At 40.7% G+C, this 17,603-nt stretch overlaps 1 protein-coding gene across 1 annotated transcript in view; it reads left to right on the top strand.

Moving 5' to 3' along the window:
• The window catches only part of INO80D (INO80 complex subunit D), a 33,595-nt gene extending 22,235 nt beyond the window's left edge, over positions 1–11,360 (top strand). The window contains exons 6-11 of the mRNA XM_009078567.1: positions 2,500–2,724; positions 4,756–4,865; positions 6,691–6,824; positions 8,293–8,510; positions 8,909–9,066; positions 10,125–11,360. Of these exons, the coding sequence (XP_009076815.1) occupies positions 2,500–2,724; positions 4,756–4,865; positions 6,691–6,824; positions 8,293–8,510; positions 8,909–9,066; positions 10,125–11,293 (2,014 nt within the window). The 3' untranslated portion in view covers positions 11,294–11,360. The remainder of the gene's footprint in view (positions 1–2,499; positions 2,725–4,755; positions 4,866–6,690; positions 6,825–8,292; positions 8,511–8,908; positions 9,067–10,124) is intronic.
• Positions 11,361–17,603: the final 6,243 nt, after the last annotated feature.

Raw genomic sequence — 17,603 nt, 5'->3', positions numbered from 1 at the left:
TGGTGCCTGACTGCTCACGCTACTCTTTTGCTCTTCATTTCTGCTGCTTTCTGCAGAAATGTGCTGTCTTTATTTTCTTCATGAACACTCAGCAGTGATTCCCCTGATGTTTACACATGACAATCTGAAAGGGAATGGTTGGGAAGAAGCCTTTTGGATTATCAAATGCTTGCATGCACTTTGAGAAATCTTTTTAAATATGAAATGCCACACGTTAAGTTGAACTTTAGAAGTTGTATATGCAGCTGAAGAGAATAAACTAAATAGAAGTTGGCAAACTTGTTTTTAAAAGATGAACAATAAAACTACCTTTCATTTTCAGTACTTGCCTGCTGGAAAAAAAAGGGAGATTTTATTTTGCTATTTTTAGGTTTCTTTGAACATACAAATATTTTGGTTAATCTTACTAGCCTGGAAACAAAATTCTGAATAGGCTTTTAGAAATTGTTTGGCTCAAAATAAGCCCTTGCCCACTGCAGACATGATTTCTTTCTAGGTCTTTGATATATGTCTTCCTCTGTTTTTTAAAAAAGATGATCTAAACTTTAGTTCAAAAATATTTTAGCATTCAGTAACTTCTTTTTCTGACTTTTTAAATGTGAGGGAAGTAAAAAGTCTCAAATATAGAGAAATTTACATTTAAAAAATACTCTTTCCACTCGAAACACTTTTCCCCTAAGTAATATTCTTATATTTTCTCAAAGTTAGTTTCTAACCGTATTTAAAATTAAATCAGTATATCTTCAAATTTGTTTAAAAGTATTGTCCCAGAGCAGTAATGAAATATCTAAGATGTTACGCCTTTCTGTAGATATGTATGCCATTCATGTATTCCTGTTTTTTACTAATACATTGGAAAAAGGAAAATCTACATTAAATAGCCCAAAATCTTTTCTAAACAGGTAGTTTTTCCCAGTAGGCATTCTTTCCTAAGAAATCTTAAAAGTATATTCTCTTTTCATATTCAATGTAATAATATTTTAAAGATTACATATGTTAAATGTTTTTAACAAATTGTATTTGGTGCTAAGCATGTAATTGCAGAGGTTAATTGCTTGTGATTTATGCTTCTAGAAAATAAGCTGTATTCTTTTAACAGACAAAATACATGTTATGGTTGACATAAAACTTGATAAAAATGTGCATTTGTGTCAAGGCAGTGTTTGCTGATGAGGAGCTTTTGTAGACACCCTTAGTGGAGATGGCTGTAGTCTCTTAAATTTGACCTGCCAGTCAGAGTTTCCAGAAGGGAAAGTAGGTCTTCGTTATATTGTCTTTTGGGGACAGATCTGTTGTCTGCATTTCTGGATCTTACTTTATTTAGTAAATATCGTGGCTAGTATTTCACATCTCTTCTGTCATGGCTAGTTGTGGTCTGCTTTGCTGCGCACAGGTTTGGGTGTCAGCTCATTCAGCCTTGCGGGCCAAGCTCTGCAGTCTACACCTCGTGAGCTTTTGATTTGCTTCATTTGTTTAGCTTTCTCTTCTTTCCTCATGCCCTTCCTTTGTGTTACACATAGGAAAGTTTGCAAAAAGTTCCTCTGTTCTGTAAGGGAAAACTTAAAGGAAAAACTGAACCAAGTCTGCTTTGCTTAGATTCAGCACATGCACTTTGTTGCTCCATGAACAAAAAAGTCATTCTGCAAACTAGTGCTTGTTGATGAAGACTTCTGGTTAGCTTCATGGACCTTGTTTTAACAAGTTCCAGTGATGATTTTATGTTTCATGATTATTACTTTGTTTGACTGAATGTGTTGACATGGTTTGATGATCTCGTGATATGTGCCTGGACACTGAGAAAGCCAAGATAAATGGGAAAAGGCTTTCTTAAGCAAACAAAGAATTGGATTAGTTTTTGGTCTGGTCATTGCTTAGCCCTGGTCTGACTTTTCCCTCAGTCCCTTTGGAGTTAAATGTGAATTTCTTCTCTACTACTGTACTGTAACTCAACTTTAACTCTGCAGCAAGAGGAAATCAGTATCAGCTGTTAGCCGTGTTGGTGTGTGTTTTGGTTTAGAAAGGAATACACCAGCTGGCAGAGTAAAAGGAATTGGAAAAAGTCAGCAGTTTTGGTACTTGTTAGAATTTAACCATCTTCTCCAGCATGACCTTTTCCTCAATAAATTTCCACTACACAGTTCCCCTTGCTTGTCCTCTCCATTAATTGCACTTTGATTTAAGCATTTGTCTCATTTGCTGAGACATTTACAGTAAATAAAGGTTAACAGTATAGATTTTTTTTGAACAGCGGGCTCTAGACATTTAAATGTGTCAGACTTGATGATAAATTGATGTAATCTCTAATAATGACATACTAAGAAGGGCAGGTACTTTTAGAATTTAAAAGAGATCCTACTCTTACTGTGTCTCAGCTTTTGGATATTTGTATGGCTAGAAGATGGATGCCAACTTAACAATTCTATTAAAATGACAAATTGCCTTTCCTGGAAAAATAAGTAGTAACTTAAAGTCCATTTGTTTTTCATTTCCCTCCTTCAGGTCCGATGATGACAATGCAGATGACAGGAGTTCCAGGGTGACCAGACTTTGCACTTACTTTCAGCAGAAATACAAGCACCTGTGCCGCCTGGAGCGGGCAGAATCTCGTCAGAAGAAATGCCGGCATACGCTCCGGAAAGCCTTGCTGCAGGCGGCCAGCAGAGAGCCAGAGCGTGCTGGGCAGCTGATTCAAGAACTCCGAAGAGCCACGTGTGCTTGTACCAGGTTAGACCTCCCCCTGTGACTGCAGTAACCTGGGTTCAGGACAGGGTGGAGATGGGCAGAGTATCCAGCAGCTGAAATGCTGAACTCTGAAACTGGTGGTCATGCATAAAGCACAAAAACCATGCCATGTAAATGCTTCTCAGTGGAACAAAGTAAACATGATATACAGAGTTTTCCATAAAGCCTTCTCCAGCTTTATGTCTAAAGATGTGGATTATTTGTTCAGCAGTATCTGTGCCTGATTTCTTAAATGTCACAAAAGAAGTTAGTGGCCTACTAAAATTAATTCTTATTAATTAATCTATGTATTTTGACTGCCTTCAAATATCTGATACTTATCTATACTCAGTTCTTTAGAAGGCATGCAGTCTGGTCTATAGTTCCTCAATTCAGATTTCCTTTTTCAGGCAGCTTTTTTTGAAAAGTCTGTACCTCCTCTTAATTATCTTCCCAGCAAATTAAATTTAAGCTCACACTTTTTGTTAGATTTAACTCAATCTAACATTCAATGAAACTTGGCAACAAAATAAGTATCTTCTAACAACTCTGAAGGTTACCTTCTGTGGGAATTCTTTGTAGATAATGTCAACATCCCTCCGGCTCTCAGCGTATGGAGAGTTGGTTGATTCATATTTGTGCAGGAAGAGAGTAAATCTGAGCCCTGATGTTATGTCTGGGGTGTCATCAGCATCCTTTTGCTGTTGTGATTTTGCATTACAAGATGTGTGACTGTAGGGTGTAGGGGATGCTAAAATGAGATGCAGGCTGGAGCAAGGTACTGAGAGCATATTCTCATTGATGGGATGCTTTTGTTCATGGACAGTGGGGCTGTGGTTCATGGCAGTTGGAGCGTTTATTGTTGGGGAGATGGAGTGATGCTGAAAAGCTGCTCAGAGGTGTAATGTAGAAGTCCATTACTAGTTTATGGAGTTGTGTAAATTTCTCTAAACTTAAACTACAGCAAAAATTTGCCAGAACTTGTTGCTTTTGTTGAGCAACAAGAGCAACAAAAGCTCTTGTGGCTTTTTATTCTCCATTATTTTTGCCTTTTATTACACAGAAAAAGGTTGTGTTTTGGGTAGACCAGCAAAGCTGCGTGTTCCTGTCATCACTGCTCTGGTTAATTTAAGTGACCACAGAGTCTTTTCAATTATGAAATTTTTCACAAGAGTAATATTGCTAACTCAAAGTGCAGTTGATGACAGAGGTGGCTGAAGGAAAACAGTCAGGCTACAGACAGCTTTTTGTCAACCTAGAAAACAACGTGTACAGAGGTGAAAGAGAGCCCTGGAATCGCCAGCTTTATCTCCATGAAGGTGACACGTGCCTCGAGAGCAGGCTAACCCCAAGCCAGCTGTGTAAGGCTTGCAGTACTCATCCACACTGCTGTCTGGTTCGCCTGCTTGCAGCTCAGGCTCAAAGCGCAGAGGCTGTGCTGGGGAAGTGCCCAGCTCTGGGCACCTGCTGGTGGATTGGGCTGTAGCACATTGATGAAGGAGAGCATTTATCCATGTTGAGCACGCTCAGGCTCTGCCACTCCAGAGCTCAGTGTAAGTTTGTCTGAGCACATCCTTGCATGTAAGCTCTGGGGATGCTCGGCATGTTTTGGTTTATGAACAGGCTTGAAAGTGCACAGGACTGCCCATGTAGGCATACCCAATACATTGTATTCTAAGGATTGACCTCATTTTGAGGGTCACCTGTGTTGACACTCACCTACTGCTGCCCTTGGCTCTGTTGCAAGGTGTTGTAATGTTTACATGGTAGTAGCACACAGCACCTCTCATTATAATGAAGGCCATGAGAAATAAACAATAGCCCTGTTACTGCAGTCACACCTTCACTTGTTATTGACATCTATTCTGTGTCCCTGTGTGGAGTCTGGTAGCAGCGTGCACCATCTGAATCGTGACACACGTGTGTGTGTTACACCTTTTCATCCTCCTGTGCCACATTCAGTGCAGTAATTGTGTTAAGTAATCACCTGAGACTGGGGATTTGTCTCTAAACTCTTTTATGGTTTCTTTTCAGCACGAGCCAAATGAGGCAGAGAGATGCAGAACCAACAACCTGTAGTGGGACTTTGAAGGGAGAGCAGTGCACTAACAAGGCCCTTCCATTCACCAGGCACTGTTTCCAGCGTATCCTCTTACCTCTGTTTGGGAGTTGCATTCGGGTGTGGAAGCTGTTCTGTTTTTGGGGGGGGGTTTGTTTGTTAGCTTTTTCTGTATTGACAAATAGGGTTTCACAAAGAAATATTTATTTTTTAGTGTGTGATCAACTATTTTGCTATTGATTTGGGTCTGTAGACCCAAAGTGAAGATAAGCAGTTTGCCATTGGTATCTATTATAGTAACATAATTTTCCTTTGTAAGCTGTAGTTAGTGAGTGCAAGAAACCTTTACAAAAACGATCATCTTTCATGATGACTTGGTGCAGACCATGTGGCTTTCAGCCTCTTGGCTTTCATACAGTTCTTGGTAGGTTCCAACAGAGTAACTTCCTATGACAGTTTTATGGAAACAGGTTTTTATGCCTAGTATAAAAAGATGGCTTACACTGACTAGAAGGATGGAAATCATACTTTGCAGCATTTAAAGAAGCAGAATATAAGGAGTCAGAGAACCCAATCTAGATGAGGAGGGATTCCCAGTGCTTGAAATTCAAACAAAGCCTGAAAAGGGTGTTAAGAGACCAGGCATGCAAGAAAGAAGAGAGCACATTAGATGTGAGGTTTGGTTCTGAAGACTACAAACAGGCAGACTTATCACCTGTAATACTTAAAAATTCTACAGACTTTGTCTTTTATGGTTTTAGCTGAAGAATTGTTGGTGCTTTTGTTGGAGCTTTTATTTTGGTATTTTAAGTGACTATAGCTGATCTGTTCCAGTTGTTATCAGATTGCAGCACCTTTAGTCTTTTTGGTTTGCAAGTGCCTTGTTTTTTTGGTTAATTTTTTCCAGGCCCCTTAAAGGTGGTCTGAAGAGCAGTTCAAAACCTCTCTATGAGAAAGCACCAATGTGTGCAGCTGTGTATGGGATTTGCCTCATGATTTTTATTTTTTTTTCAAGTGGTCTTGCTTGTTGGTGCTTGTAGAGCAGAGTAGTCAAGAGTAGTGATTTTGCATTTATGCCCTTTTTTATCTGCATTTTCTTCTCAGTGGAAACAGTCTCTCCTTAAAATGAACAGGCTCTTGGTTCTGACCCATCTGTCCAAGTCTATCTGGACTGTTCTATAGTTTTTTTTGGGTTTTTTTGTGTTTTAACATTTTATGAACATACATAGTGATGTTGAGGTCTGAGAACTGTTCAAGATGGAAGGAGTGCTTCTAATGTTGTTTGAAAAAAAACCACAATGAAATGCCTGTTTGATTTGGTGTTAGTCTGGAAACATTTTCACTCCTGCAAGGGATTTTTCTGAAGGAAATCTCAGCAAGCTTACATTTGGATTTACTTGACCTTTCTGTCTGATTGCACATCTTTTTTTCAGGGGAGCAGGAAGGATCTTGAAACTTCTTTGTCTGTGCTCTAAAGATAAATGCCAAGAATGTACCTTAAAAGATTGAATTAAGAAATACTCTTTCTTTAATGTTTCAGTATGTCATTAGTCTGTAAGGAAATAGTCCTGTTGACTACACTGTTCCAACTGCTACTATTGATCTATTGATTAAGACTCCAGGAAAAAGCTTCTTTTGCTAAGAACTCATTAGTGAAATGGCTGCTTCTATTAAACTACCTCAGTATGTAATAAAATCATTAGGGATTCTGCATGAATGCAGTTTTTTCACTTTAAAAGTTGGGTTTGAGCCTTACCTAGCTTTGAACTTGAATAGCAAAGTTAAGGTACTCATTAAAAATAGCATCTATGAACAGCTAGAGCTGAAGGCTCTGATCTTTATCAGATTGATAAATCAAAGGGCGTTCCTCCATCGTTGCCTCGTGTTATTCCTGATGCAGAAATGTACAGATATCTTATTGAACCGTTCTCAGCAGCTCTTCTCAAGTTGCACAGCCAAGTTTGCAGATGGTCAACAGTGCTCTGTGCCAGTTTTTGACATTACACATCAGACACCTCTGTGCGAAGAACATGCCAAAAAAATGGTAAGTACAAAGCCAAAACTGTATTTATTTGTGTATTGGGGTGGTTTGGAGTTTTCACCCCAGTCTTCCTATGAACTCTTCCTTGACAACTAGCAAGTTTATGAACTTAAGAGCTCATTTCCGTTTATTTTTTTGTTAAGAGTGTAAAGCATGCCAAATGTTCCCAATTAGTATATAAAGTATGTTGTGAAAATATTTTATATCGTTTTGAGGATATAATAAGGTGTGCACGAGAATACCCGTCATTGGAAGAAATTTGATTCCTCTCTTGAACTGAGGAATAGACAATCATTATGAGAGATCCTGTGGTCATTTTATTTGGCCTCACTCCTGGTCATTGAATCTGAATGCAATATGAGTGTGGTGTTAAGAACAATGCATCTCAAGCAGTCTCAGTACATGGGGCCCAAAATATTTTTAGAGGAAATGTAAATAGCAATTAAAAGTGTGCAAATAATATTTTTGTTACTTTATTTACCTTTTAGTAACTATTAGAATTTATCTTCAATCTCCTTCAGGGATCTGTGGCTCTCAGAGGAAAAGCAGTGACCTATCTGGAATTGAGAGAATGCAGAAGTTCAGTTAATGTTCTCTGCTCTCCTTTTATGCCTCCTGTCTTCCAGAACAAAACTTTTAGGATAGTTCACAAACCCACTTCTGTCTTTCCCCTCCCTGAAGGCTTTTTGTTCCACCTTCAATTAAGTGTAAAATTGCCTCTTTTTTTGGTTTTGTTTTGTTGTTGGGTTGTTGTGTGGTTTTAGTGATTGTTTTTTTCCAGCCTTTCCAATAGTTATAAATTATGAGGTTTTCTTGATTACAATGAGAGGCTTTGCACTACACAGATTTGTATGGTATTTTCCCCCTCTTCTAGGCAAGCTTCGTCATGTCTCTCAAGATTTACTTTTCTACCAAATACAATCCTCTGCCATTCCCAATATGAGGGCAACTGAAAACTGATGATGGTTTGATTTATTTTTCAGTTGGTCAATGATTGCTGTTCAGAAGAAATGAGGCCATTGTTGTTTACCCACATCCTTACCCTTGCCGTGCAGTATTAATTCTGTTTCCTCAGTGCTGTCACTGTGTTATGGCAGTGGGCACTTGAGGATTCTCACTTCAGCATTAACACCATCTCACAACAGTGTTTTGTCTTTCATGCTTACAGGAGTGCTGCTAAAGGCTACAGTTTTGCACTGGTTTAGTTAGGATTTGCTATGATTATTTTTGACGTGACACCACCATCTCCTATGTAGCATACCTTATAATTTGGTCTATGCTATTTTTTGCCATTGGGATCAAAGGAAAAGGAGGAAGGAAACAGCTCAATTTTTGTAACCATGCCTGGGTGTAAGTTAGCAGCTCTTGCATTACATGTGAATGTCTGTGGAATGATCAGGGTGAAAAAAAGAGCATGGAAAGTAATACTTGTCCTTAATATGCTCTCATTGCTATTGTTTTTCTCCCAAAGGATAATTTCTTGAGAGGGGACAGCTCCCGTAAAGTTCAGCACCAGCAGCAGAGGAAACCCAGGAAAAAAACAAAGCCACCTGCACTTACCAAAAAACACAAGAAGAAGAGAAGGCGAGGCCCACGCCGGCCTCAGAAACCCATTCCTCCTGCAGTGCCCCAAGGGAACCTCACCATGCCTGCCAGTGTCTCACTGCCAGTAGAGATACCCCACATACGGTCAGTGGTAGCCCTGCCCCGGTTTCCCCCTGCTAGCCTGACCATTGTCAGTGAGCACTGTGGAGAGCTGTGATGTTGCTGTGCTGATCAGCATCTGGAGCAGAGCCAGAAATTGTGTCTCCATGTGACTATTGGAAAGAAACTAGAATGGGTTGTTTTGGATTTGAGCAATGATTGGGTTTGATGGATAAAATATCTTGCTCCTGATGTCACATCTTATGTACTTAATGAGTAGGCTAAGTGTAAGCTTTCTAAAGAAACTTCCTAAAAGCATTTTTTCCGACATGATGGGGAAAAAATTTTTGGGAAAACATCCATTATAGATGGATATGCATTCATAGTTGTTGTTTGGAGGAACCAGAGCTGAACACCAGGGACTAATGGTACTTTCTGTTCAGGAGCCCCTCCACACCAGAGCTGAGTGCCGATGAGCTGCCTGATGATATCGCCAACGAAATCACAGACATTCCACATGACTTGGAATTGAATCAGGAGGACTTCTCTGATGTCCTGCCACGGCTGCCTGATGACTTGCAAGATTTTGATTTCTTTGAAGGTACCATTTTATTTTATGCTAGCATGAACACAGTTGATGAACTGAAGAAGTGAGTGTTTCTAAAATGTATTTTGAGGAGTTACTTGCTTTCCTACAGTGGTAATAAATTCTAGAGAAGAAAGTGTGTATTTACTCTATTGTTTGTGAGCTCTGAGGTAGAGCAGACTTTAAGAAGGCTCTGTGTATAGTTCTCTGCTTGCTCATATAATTACTGCTCTGAAAATCCTAATTGGTTTAGTATTTTAATAATTCATTGTATGTTTTTACTGCCTGTCAGTGTTACAGTTTAATCAAGAGTATTCTCAGTAATGGCATCTTTCTGCCATCGAGTGGGGCTGGAATCACAGTCAATGTTGGCCTTTGATAAAAAGAGAAGAGAGTGAGAATAAACTCTTTAAATACGTTTCTGAAACTACCTTTTGATCAGAACTGTGCCTGATTTTCTGCATTCTAAAGCTCAGTACAAATTTTTCTATAACAAAGAAATTAGAGCAGCCCAGAGCTGGGGTATGTGATTTCTTTGGTCATTTTCTGATAAAATGTGGCATCAGACTCTGTTTGAGTTGAAATTAACCTAAATTATACTGTATGTGTAAATACTAGGTCCAGACTGTAATGTGGTAAGTAGAAGGAAGCTCGTGGACTGTTCATGTTACTGCAGCACTGAAGAAAATCTTACTTAAGCATTTTTGCTTTAGGTCTAGTAAGTTCGAGAGACATTTCCCATTGTAGTATGTGGAAGAGGAGGGTGGAAATGGAGAGTTCCATTGAAGAGGGAGGTGTAATTTCTCGCTTTTCTTACCTTGCTTGCCTAATGAACACTAATGAATGATACTTTCTGTGTACTGCAAGCCATACTGGAAGGTTATCCTACACTGCAGCCCTGTACTGAACTGTCTCTATATTTACATTCTGAGAGTCCCAGTGCCAGACTCACCTGAGAGGAACATGCTAACCTCTGGTGTCCCTTACTGAACTGTCTCTATATTTACATTCTGAGAGTCCCAGTGCCAGACTCACCTGAGAACATGCTAACCTCTGGTGTCCCGTTTCTGCAGGTAAAAACGGAGATCTCCTTCCGACTACAGAAGAGGCTGAAGAACTGGAACGGGCCCTACAGGCTGTAACTTCTCTTGAGTGCCTGAGTACCATTGGAGTACTTACACAGACAGATGGTGTGCCAGTTCAGGAGCTGTCAGATAGAGCGATAGGGGTGTTCTCTACAGGTGCTGGAGCTCCGGGAATGCAGTCCTTGAGTCGAGAGGTTAACACGGATCTGGGGGAGCTGTTGAATGGGCGTATAGTACATGATAATTTCTCCGGTCTGGAGCTGGATGAGAACTTGCTCCGTTCTGCTACTTTGTCCAACCCACCTACGCCCCTGGCAGGGCAGATCCAGGGGCAGTTCTCAGCCCCAGCCAACGTTGGCCTTACTTCTGCCGCTCTGATAAGCCAGAGTGGCCTTGGGGAGAGAGCCTTCCCGGGACAGTTTCATGGACTTCATGATGGCAGCCATGCCTCCCAGAGGCCCCACCCTGCCCAGCTGCTGAGCAAGGCAGATGACCTGATCACCTCACGACAGCAATACAGCAGTGACCATTCACACTCCTCACCCCATGGAAGCCATTATGATAGTGAGCATGTGCCGTCTCCCTACAGTGACCATATCACATCCCCTCACACCACATCCTTTTCTGGTGATAACCTGGCAGCTACCTTCTCAGCAGAGATGCCCATGATGGCACAGCACTTGCTCCCAACTCAGCTGGATGTGCCACTTAGCGGGGTAGTCAACCCCAGAACTCACTGGGGAAATCTTCCTGTCAATCTTGGGGACCCCTCTCCGTTTAGCAACCTTCTTGGTGCAGATGGACACCTCCTGTCCACCTCCCTGTCCACACCACCTACCACCTCGCACTCAGAGACCACACAGCCTGCCTTCGCCACTGTGACCCCCAACAGCTCCAGCGTGCTTCCGGGGTTACCGCAGACCAGTTTTAGTGGCATGGGTCCTGCTTCCGCTGAACTCATGGGCTCCACCTCTCCTAAACAGCAGCTCCCTCAGTTCAGTGCAGCCTTCGGGCACCAGCTGAGCTCCCACAGTGGCATTCCCAAGGACCTGCAGCCCAGCCACAGCTCCATAGCTCCTCCCACGGGCTTTGCAGTGACCGGTGCCACCGCTACCAGTACCAATAACGCATCTGCGCCCTTCACCACCTCCAACTGAGCTTGTCTGCCTGGCTCCATGCAGGTAGATGGGGGACCTATGTTTTCTATCTTTCCTTTTTTCCTTTTTTTTTCTGTCCTCTCTTCCCTTTTTTTTTTTTAAGAGGGGGTTGAGAAGAAAACCCCTGCTTCAGTACTGACCAGGGTTAGCCCTCTGTGAACCTTGCTGTAGTGTTCACATGTGCTTGTTACGCACCGGTGCTCATTTCTTGCAGGCAGGTTCACCGTTCCCCAATAATTCCTTAAGGATACAGCACAGTTACTGGATGTAATCAATCTTAGCAGTAAGACCTAGAAATGGGAAGATACCTCAGATCACTGATGCATGTTACTGTTCCCTACGGTTTGGATCAGTGCTTGCCATCCCATTAGCATCTCGTAGAAAGTTTTCCAGTGGGCAGAAGTCTCTTAATTTTTTATTTTTTTTTTAAATTTACTTTTTTCCAAAGGTAGCATCTGACATGGAAAACTTGGCTGCACGCACTGATTTGAGAATGGTGCACTGAAGTACAAAATCAAGATCATGGTTCAAGGATGAGTTTGACAGTTTCTTAAAATAGTCTCTTGACCTCCTCTGTGTGCGTGTGTGTGTTTGGGGTGCAGGGAGCAGCAATTCCTTGTCTTCTTTCAGTGAAGAAGTGAGAGTTGTCCCCTTCCAGAACTGGTCACTGTTCTTACTGCATGCTGATTTTTGGTTTGTTTTTATGATGATGATTTGTAATTCATTGAGCAGCAAGGGGATCAGTTGACTGGTTGCCCATAAATTTGAAGGCTGATACAAAGTTAGCCTAGGGGAAAAAAAAAGAGAGAAAAACAGAAGGATCAAAATAGATCATGGGTTAGTGAAGATTCCTGTGCAGAAATTCTCTTTCTTGCTGAATTACTGTGGCCTTGTAGCATTGATGATTTGCCTTTTCAAGTGTGGCTTTGTCCAGAACTCCTTGCCTGACAGGCTGACAGGCATTTCCCAGCTGAAACTGGAAGAATTTGGTTGGTATTCTGCCCATCCACACAAGTGTAAGTCAGATCCTTTGTAAGTTTCAAATGGATGCATTTCTCAAAATATGTCTAGCTAGTGAGACTTTCTTGGGTAGTTTTTAAATGCCTGAGAGCCATATAGGTTTTTGACACTTGTAGGGTTTGGTGCTCTGTTTGGGAAGCTGAATGTAAGGAACTAGCAGGTACCTATCAGCAAACATGGCTAACCAAAAACGAAATCACTAAAGCAAAATAGATAAGAATTCCTTCTGTCTGCAGGATGGTTTTGTTTGTACCTATCACCTGCTAAAGGTAGTTTTCAGACTTTTTGGTAGTAATTTCAGTTCCTAAAGAAAGAAGTCATGTAGGTTTTAGTTATTTTTAATTTTTTTTTTTTATTTTATGTTTTTAAAGCAAGAGATAGCAGCAGAAGTTCTGAGGTGTTTACTTGTATCTCTTTATCAAGAAGTAAAAAATGGAATTTGCTTGTGACTTTATAGGGCTCAAACCTGCTACTATACTCTGACATCGACTGTAAAAGTAGCTCCTATGTAATCTAACAAGTCTCTACTCTTCTTGGTTTGTTTCTGAGATGCAGATGAGAGAAAACAGAAAATTCTGCATTCCAGTCTTACTGTAGAAGACATTTCATTCTGCACTACAGTAAAAAGTCCTATCTGCATATATTCTAGTCTGTTTCAGGAACTTAAGAGATAACCAAGCACATGTAATAGGGAGGCCTAATAAATTGTTTGAGCAAAGGATTATTGAAGTTTAGTTGCTATAGTAATTAATTTTGATAACAGTCAGGCACACCCCAAAATCTCTGACTCAAACCTCTCTCTCCATCTTCCTAGGGAGCAGAATTTAAATGGGATAGATCTTGTGTCTTCTTACTATTGTAGCAGTTGTCCCTCTTTTCTTGAAGATCTGTCCTCTCTAAATATAAGAGTATGGATGATGCATATGTCCTTTTCTGAAATTGCAAGTGTATGTGGGTGGACGAAACAAAAATTATTTTCATGCTTCTGTTGTTACGAAGTCATTATTTCATACTTGGTAAAATAGATCTTGATAATATAAGCCGAATATTTTTAAGTGGTGATTTAAATATGTTTGTAACATTTAAATGTTTTTAAATCATGTAAAAAGTTGAATTGAAGCCTATGAAATCCTGCTTGTTATTGTCCTGCTGATTGAGGAATGCCCAGTGGTATTGTGAAATGAGGCAAATCTGACAAGGCTTTATTTATTTTTGTATTAGGTTCCCCATACTTTGAGGAGACAACTGTTTGATTTGCAAATGATTTTTGTTGTGTCCATATACCTTCTTCAATGTGTTCGGATGATTGACTGAAAAAGAGTGGAGAACTAGTGTACCAAATGGTTAATTCTTTAATCTGCTTGTGTATTCATGTAATTTTAGAGGGTGTTAATTTCTATACATTAGTTTCAGGACTTTGGTCTTGAAATCATTCTTGTGCCCATCAAACTTTTAATGAAGCTGCAGCTAGTGCAAAGTGTATTTGCCCCACATCACATTTCTCTTTTTTAGCAAATGCTGGGGGGAAAGGGAGGAGAGGACCTGAGAGCCAAGTTCTGCTTGGCCGTGTTGGTATAAGTTATGGAGGAGCTCTTTGGTTTAAGGTCACTGTGAGTTTGTACTGGTCTAACTCAGAACAGAACCCAGCTCCTAATCTCTGCATTGACTTAGACAGGGAATTGCAAAAGCTGTCAGAGCCATGCTGGTCCACAATTCCCATTTGAAATCAATGGCCTTTTATGTACCTGCATTTCTTTAAAGTAGCCTAGGATATCAACCCTCTTCCCCCACTTAGATTTCAATTTTTGTATATCCCTTGATGACTCTTCCCTGAAAAGTGACTGCATAACATTTTCCAATGAGCAAACTAGGTTTGCAATAAAGCTGCACTTTTAAAAATAAACTTCGGTTTGTATACATTTGAAATAGGAATCCCTCTGTCCTGTGTGACACAGAGTTCTGAAATGGGCCGCCACTCTTGCCTTTTCCTGGTTCACCTCCCATTTTTTCACTGCCACTGATTTCATGATTACAGCCTACCAAGCAGTTACGGGTCTTGATCTTAGCTTTACGAGGTCGATCATTCCAGGTGGGCATCTACACCCACACAAACTTTGACTTCAGTGCATCAGTGTCTTACTGTTGGATACGAGAGATCTAATTGAGAGGTATGTGCAGTCAGAGATGTTTCACACTGGGAGGTGCTGCAGGTCTGGTTCAGGTAGTCCTCAAGGCTGTTAATTTATGTGGTTCCCGAGTAGAATCCATGACAAAGGTTTTCAAGTATCATCTCTTATAGCAATTAGCATTCTCATCACCTTTCACCAAAGAGCCAGTGTAGCAATTTCAGTTCATTGATTTGAGATGCTCAATACCTGTTGTGCCCTTTATGTGTTAACAAATGGAGTAAGGCTAGTTGAACTAAAAGTTAATTTCTTTACATAAGATTTGAGTTTGAAAATAAATTAGACGTAGAATATCAGTAGCATCATTTTTGGTAATAATAGTACCTCAATTAGTCTTTGTACAGATGTACTTAACACAAGGTGAACTTTCACAGTGTACAGAGGCTTATAAAGAACAGCTTCATGCTGGCCTGGTGTGTAAGACCTTCTTAAAGACATGCTTTGGCTTGTCCGTTCATCTAGGAAGATTTTACACCAACTTTGAGAGGAGCCATATGTGCTTAGATACCACAAAGTTGATTTGTTCTTTGGCCTCGTAAGTGTTATGATTCAAGAAGATGTATGTGTGATGCAAGAAGGGAAAAGATGCATCATTTTGTCTCCTCCTAACTTCCAGTTCCTCCAGGTTCTTGCTTAGTTCCTGTCTTGTTAGTACCGCGGATCTCTGTATGGTTGAGTGTATAGGCTATAAACTGATAATGCTGAGAGGTAGCACAGTTGCAGGTCTGCCTCAGGCACTGTGGAGAAGATGGGAACAGCTATATTTCCCACTGAAAATGAGGATTTTCAGTTCTCATTTGGAAAGTGTTGGAAAGCCCTGAGAAGCTTATCACCTGCTAGGCAAAAACATCAGAAAAATATTGTCAGATGAGAGTTGTACCTAATAGCAAAGGGAGGCCAAGGGAAGTGGCTTTTTAATGTTAAATTGAAAAATTGGGAAAGTCTGATATGAGCTGATAGGCAAAGTGTGATGCTGCTGGCTTCAGGGGCACAGCCAAGGCAAAAGGCAAAGGATTGAACCTGCAAACCAGTAGCCAAATTCAGTTTGAAGCTTTGTTTTGCTGTAACCACATCTAAATACAGTCTGGGATTGAATCTGCTTGCCGGGAAAGAAGAGTCCTACGAAGGTGTACAATAAAGAGTGGACAGTTCCCTTCCCTGAGAAACTGGCCGTGGTGACTACTTATGCTGGTGACTACTTAAGTCCAGCTCCTCCCTGAGCTCTTGCAGCATCCATGCCGCTACATTTCCCTGTAGGAATTGGCAGGGCTCCAAGGGTATTTCTCCCAGTCTTTGTGCTGCAGTGAGCTGAATCCACTAGTGAATTCTCCAACAGTATGATCCTTTGGGCAGAGAGGAGTGAAAATTTTTTAGAAGAGCCAGCTAACCGCAGTTGAACCTTTCAAGACTTACAGGGACAGTGGCAGGAGGTGCTTTCAGCTGACAAAGAAAACACCTGCAGTGATCTTCTGCAGTGAGATGGTTGTGTGACTGGACAGCTTCCCTGGTGGAAGGTTTGTTTTCACTTTTGTATTTTTACATGTGAAGGAGTCTCCTGTGCAGACCTGTTGCAAGGTCCAGGTGTGGTAGAAATAGTAACTGAAGGAATAGTTTTGGGCTAATGTGCTGACTAGATCTTTAGGTCTTTCTCATCTTCTGATCATAAGGTTGTTCTGATCTTTTGGGTAACATCTAATGACGGGGAGTTGCGGTCTACTTTTCATACCTCTTTTATTTCCTTCCACATTGCATTCTTCATCATTCTTGCTTTTGTTTTCCCATTCTCAGGCTTCTCTAATGTAAGTAATGTCAACTGGTAAGTCTTCCATGGTTCTGAGCAAATTTGACTGTAAAATGAAAAGGAGGAGAAATTCCTGCAATTCATAACATACATTTTGAATTCTAGATTGACAGTGCAATAGATCAAAGTATTCCTCAGATCAGTGAGTAAGGAGATGTTTCACAGCATGCTAATATGTCATGAACTAGATGCTGAGGGTACAACATTGATCATGGGAGTGCACATGCTAGCAGTGACTACAGGCATTTTTAGCAAGAGTTTACCTTCTCAGAAGTTCCTCTTCTTTTGAGAAGTGCATCAGTAGAAAGTCACAAAAGAAAATTAAAATTAGTCTTTTTAAATACGCACAAGCCCAGATGAAGGTAAAGAGAGTCAGTGAAAAAATCTGTATTTACTAAACTTGGACTTCAGGACAAGTCTGGTCATGAGAGACCCTAGATCTTATCAGGTAAAGTTTGGTCTTTAAAACCAGAAAAAAAACTCTGTTGTTGGAAAAGAATAGTTTGCTGGAGGAGGAGTTAGAAAAGATACATATTACAACAATTTTCTCGCTTATGTCTTCAGCCTCTTTAAAAAAACCCAAGCAGTAGTGACTATTTTGGGAACTTTTCCCTTTGCTGTTCTGGTACTTCTCATGGTTATTGGGTTCTTTGCTTTCTGCTGTTTTACTTTGCCTCCACATACTCCTTCCCTAGCTGCTATGTTATAAGGTAATGTAGTGGAAGCATGCAAGGAGAAAGTGGACGTGGTTGTAGGTTGACAGCGATAGCTGGAGAAATCTTTCTTTATCTGTCTCCTTGAAGCAAGTGTTGGCACCTTTTCAGTCTATTCTAGCTCAGAGAATTTGGTTCGGAAGTGAATAGGATGAAACTTGGGCTTTTGACCATAAAACTGTACTTACTCATGTAGAAAAACACATTCTTCTTACTCCTTCCCCTTGCTAGTCCTCCAAACACACACACAGTGAGGTGTCCAGAGTACCCGTGTGTCAACAGCATAGGCATGTTGAACTTGGTCCAGTAATGCTAATGTTTAACCTGCTTTCTGTCGTTGTCAGCTGGTGCCCACGGAGATGAACTCTGGATAGGTAACATTCCCAGATATCCTCTGGAAAACTTTAACTTTGGTGCAGATTGCTCTGATGTAGCTAACTGCGATGGCGTTGGCGTCTACCTTGGAGTGGACTATTTACCCTGAAATGACTCTCTAACCTGCGTCTTTAACAGTATAGTTGGTTCTGGTGCAAATAGATTCATTCTGAAGTGATGGACCTTTTGATTCTCATGCAAAATAGCTACATCCT

This window comes from Acanthisitta chloris, unplaced genomic scaffold, assembly GCF_000695815.1.
Source record: "Acanthisitta chloris isolate BGI_N310 unplaced genomic scaffold, ASM69581v1 scaffold35160, whole genome shotgun sequence".
Lineage (NCBI taxonomy): Eukaryota > Metazoa > Chordata > Aves > Passeriformes > Acanthisittidae > Acanthisitta > Acanthisitta chloris.
This window is presented reverse-complemented; position numbering and strand designations above follow the sequence as displayed.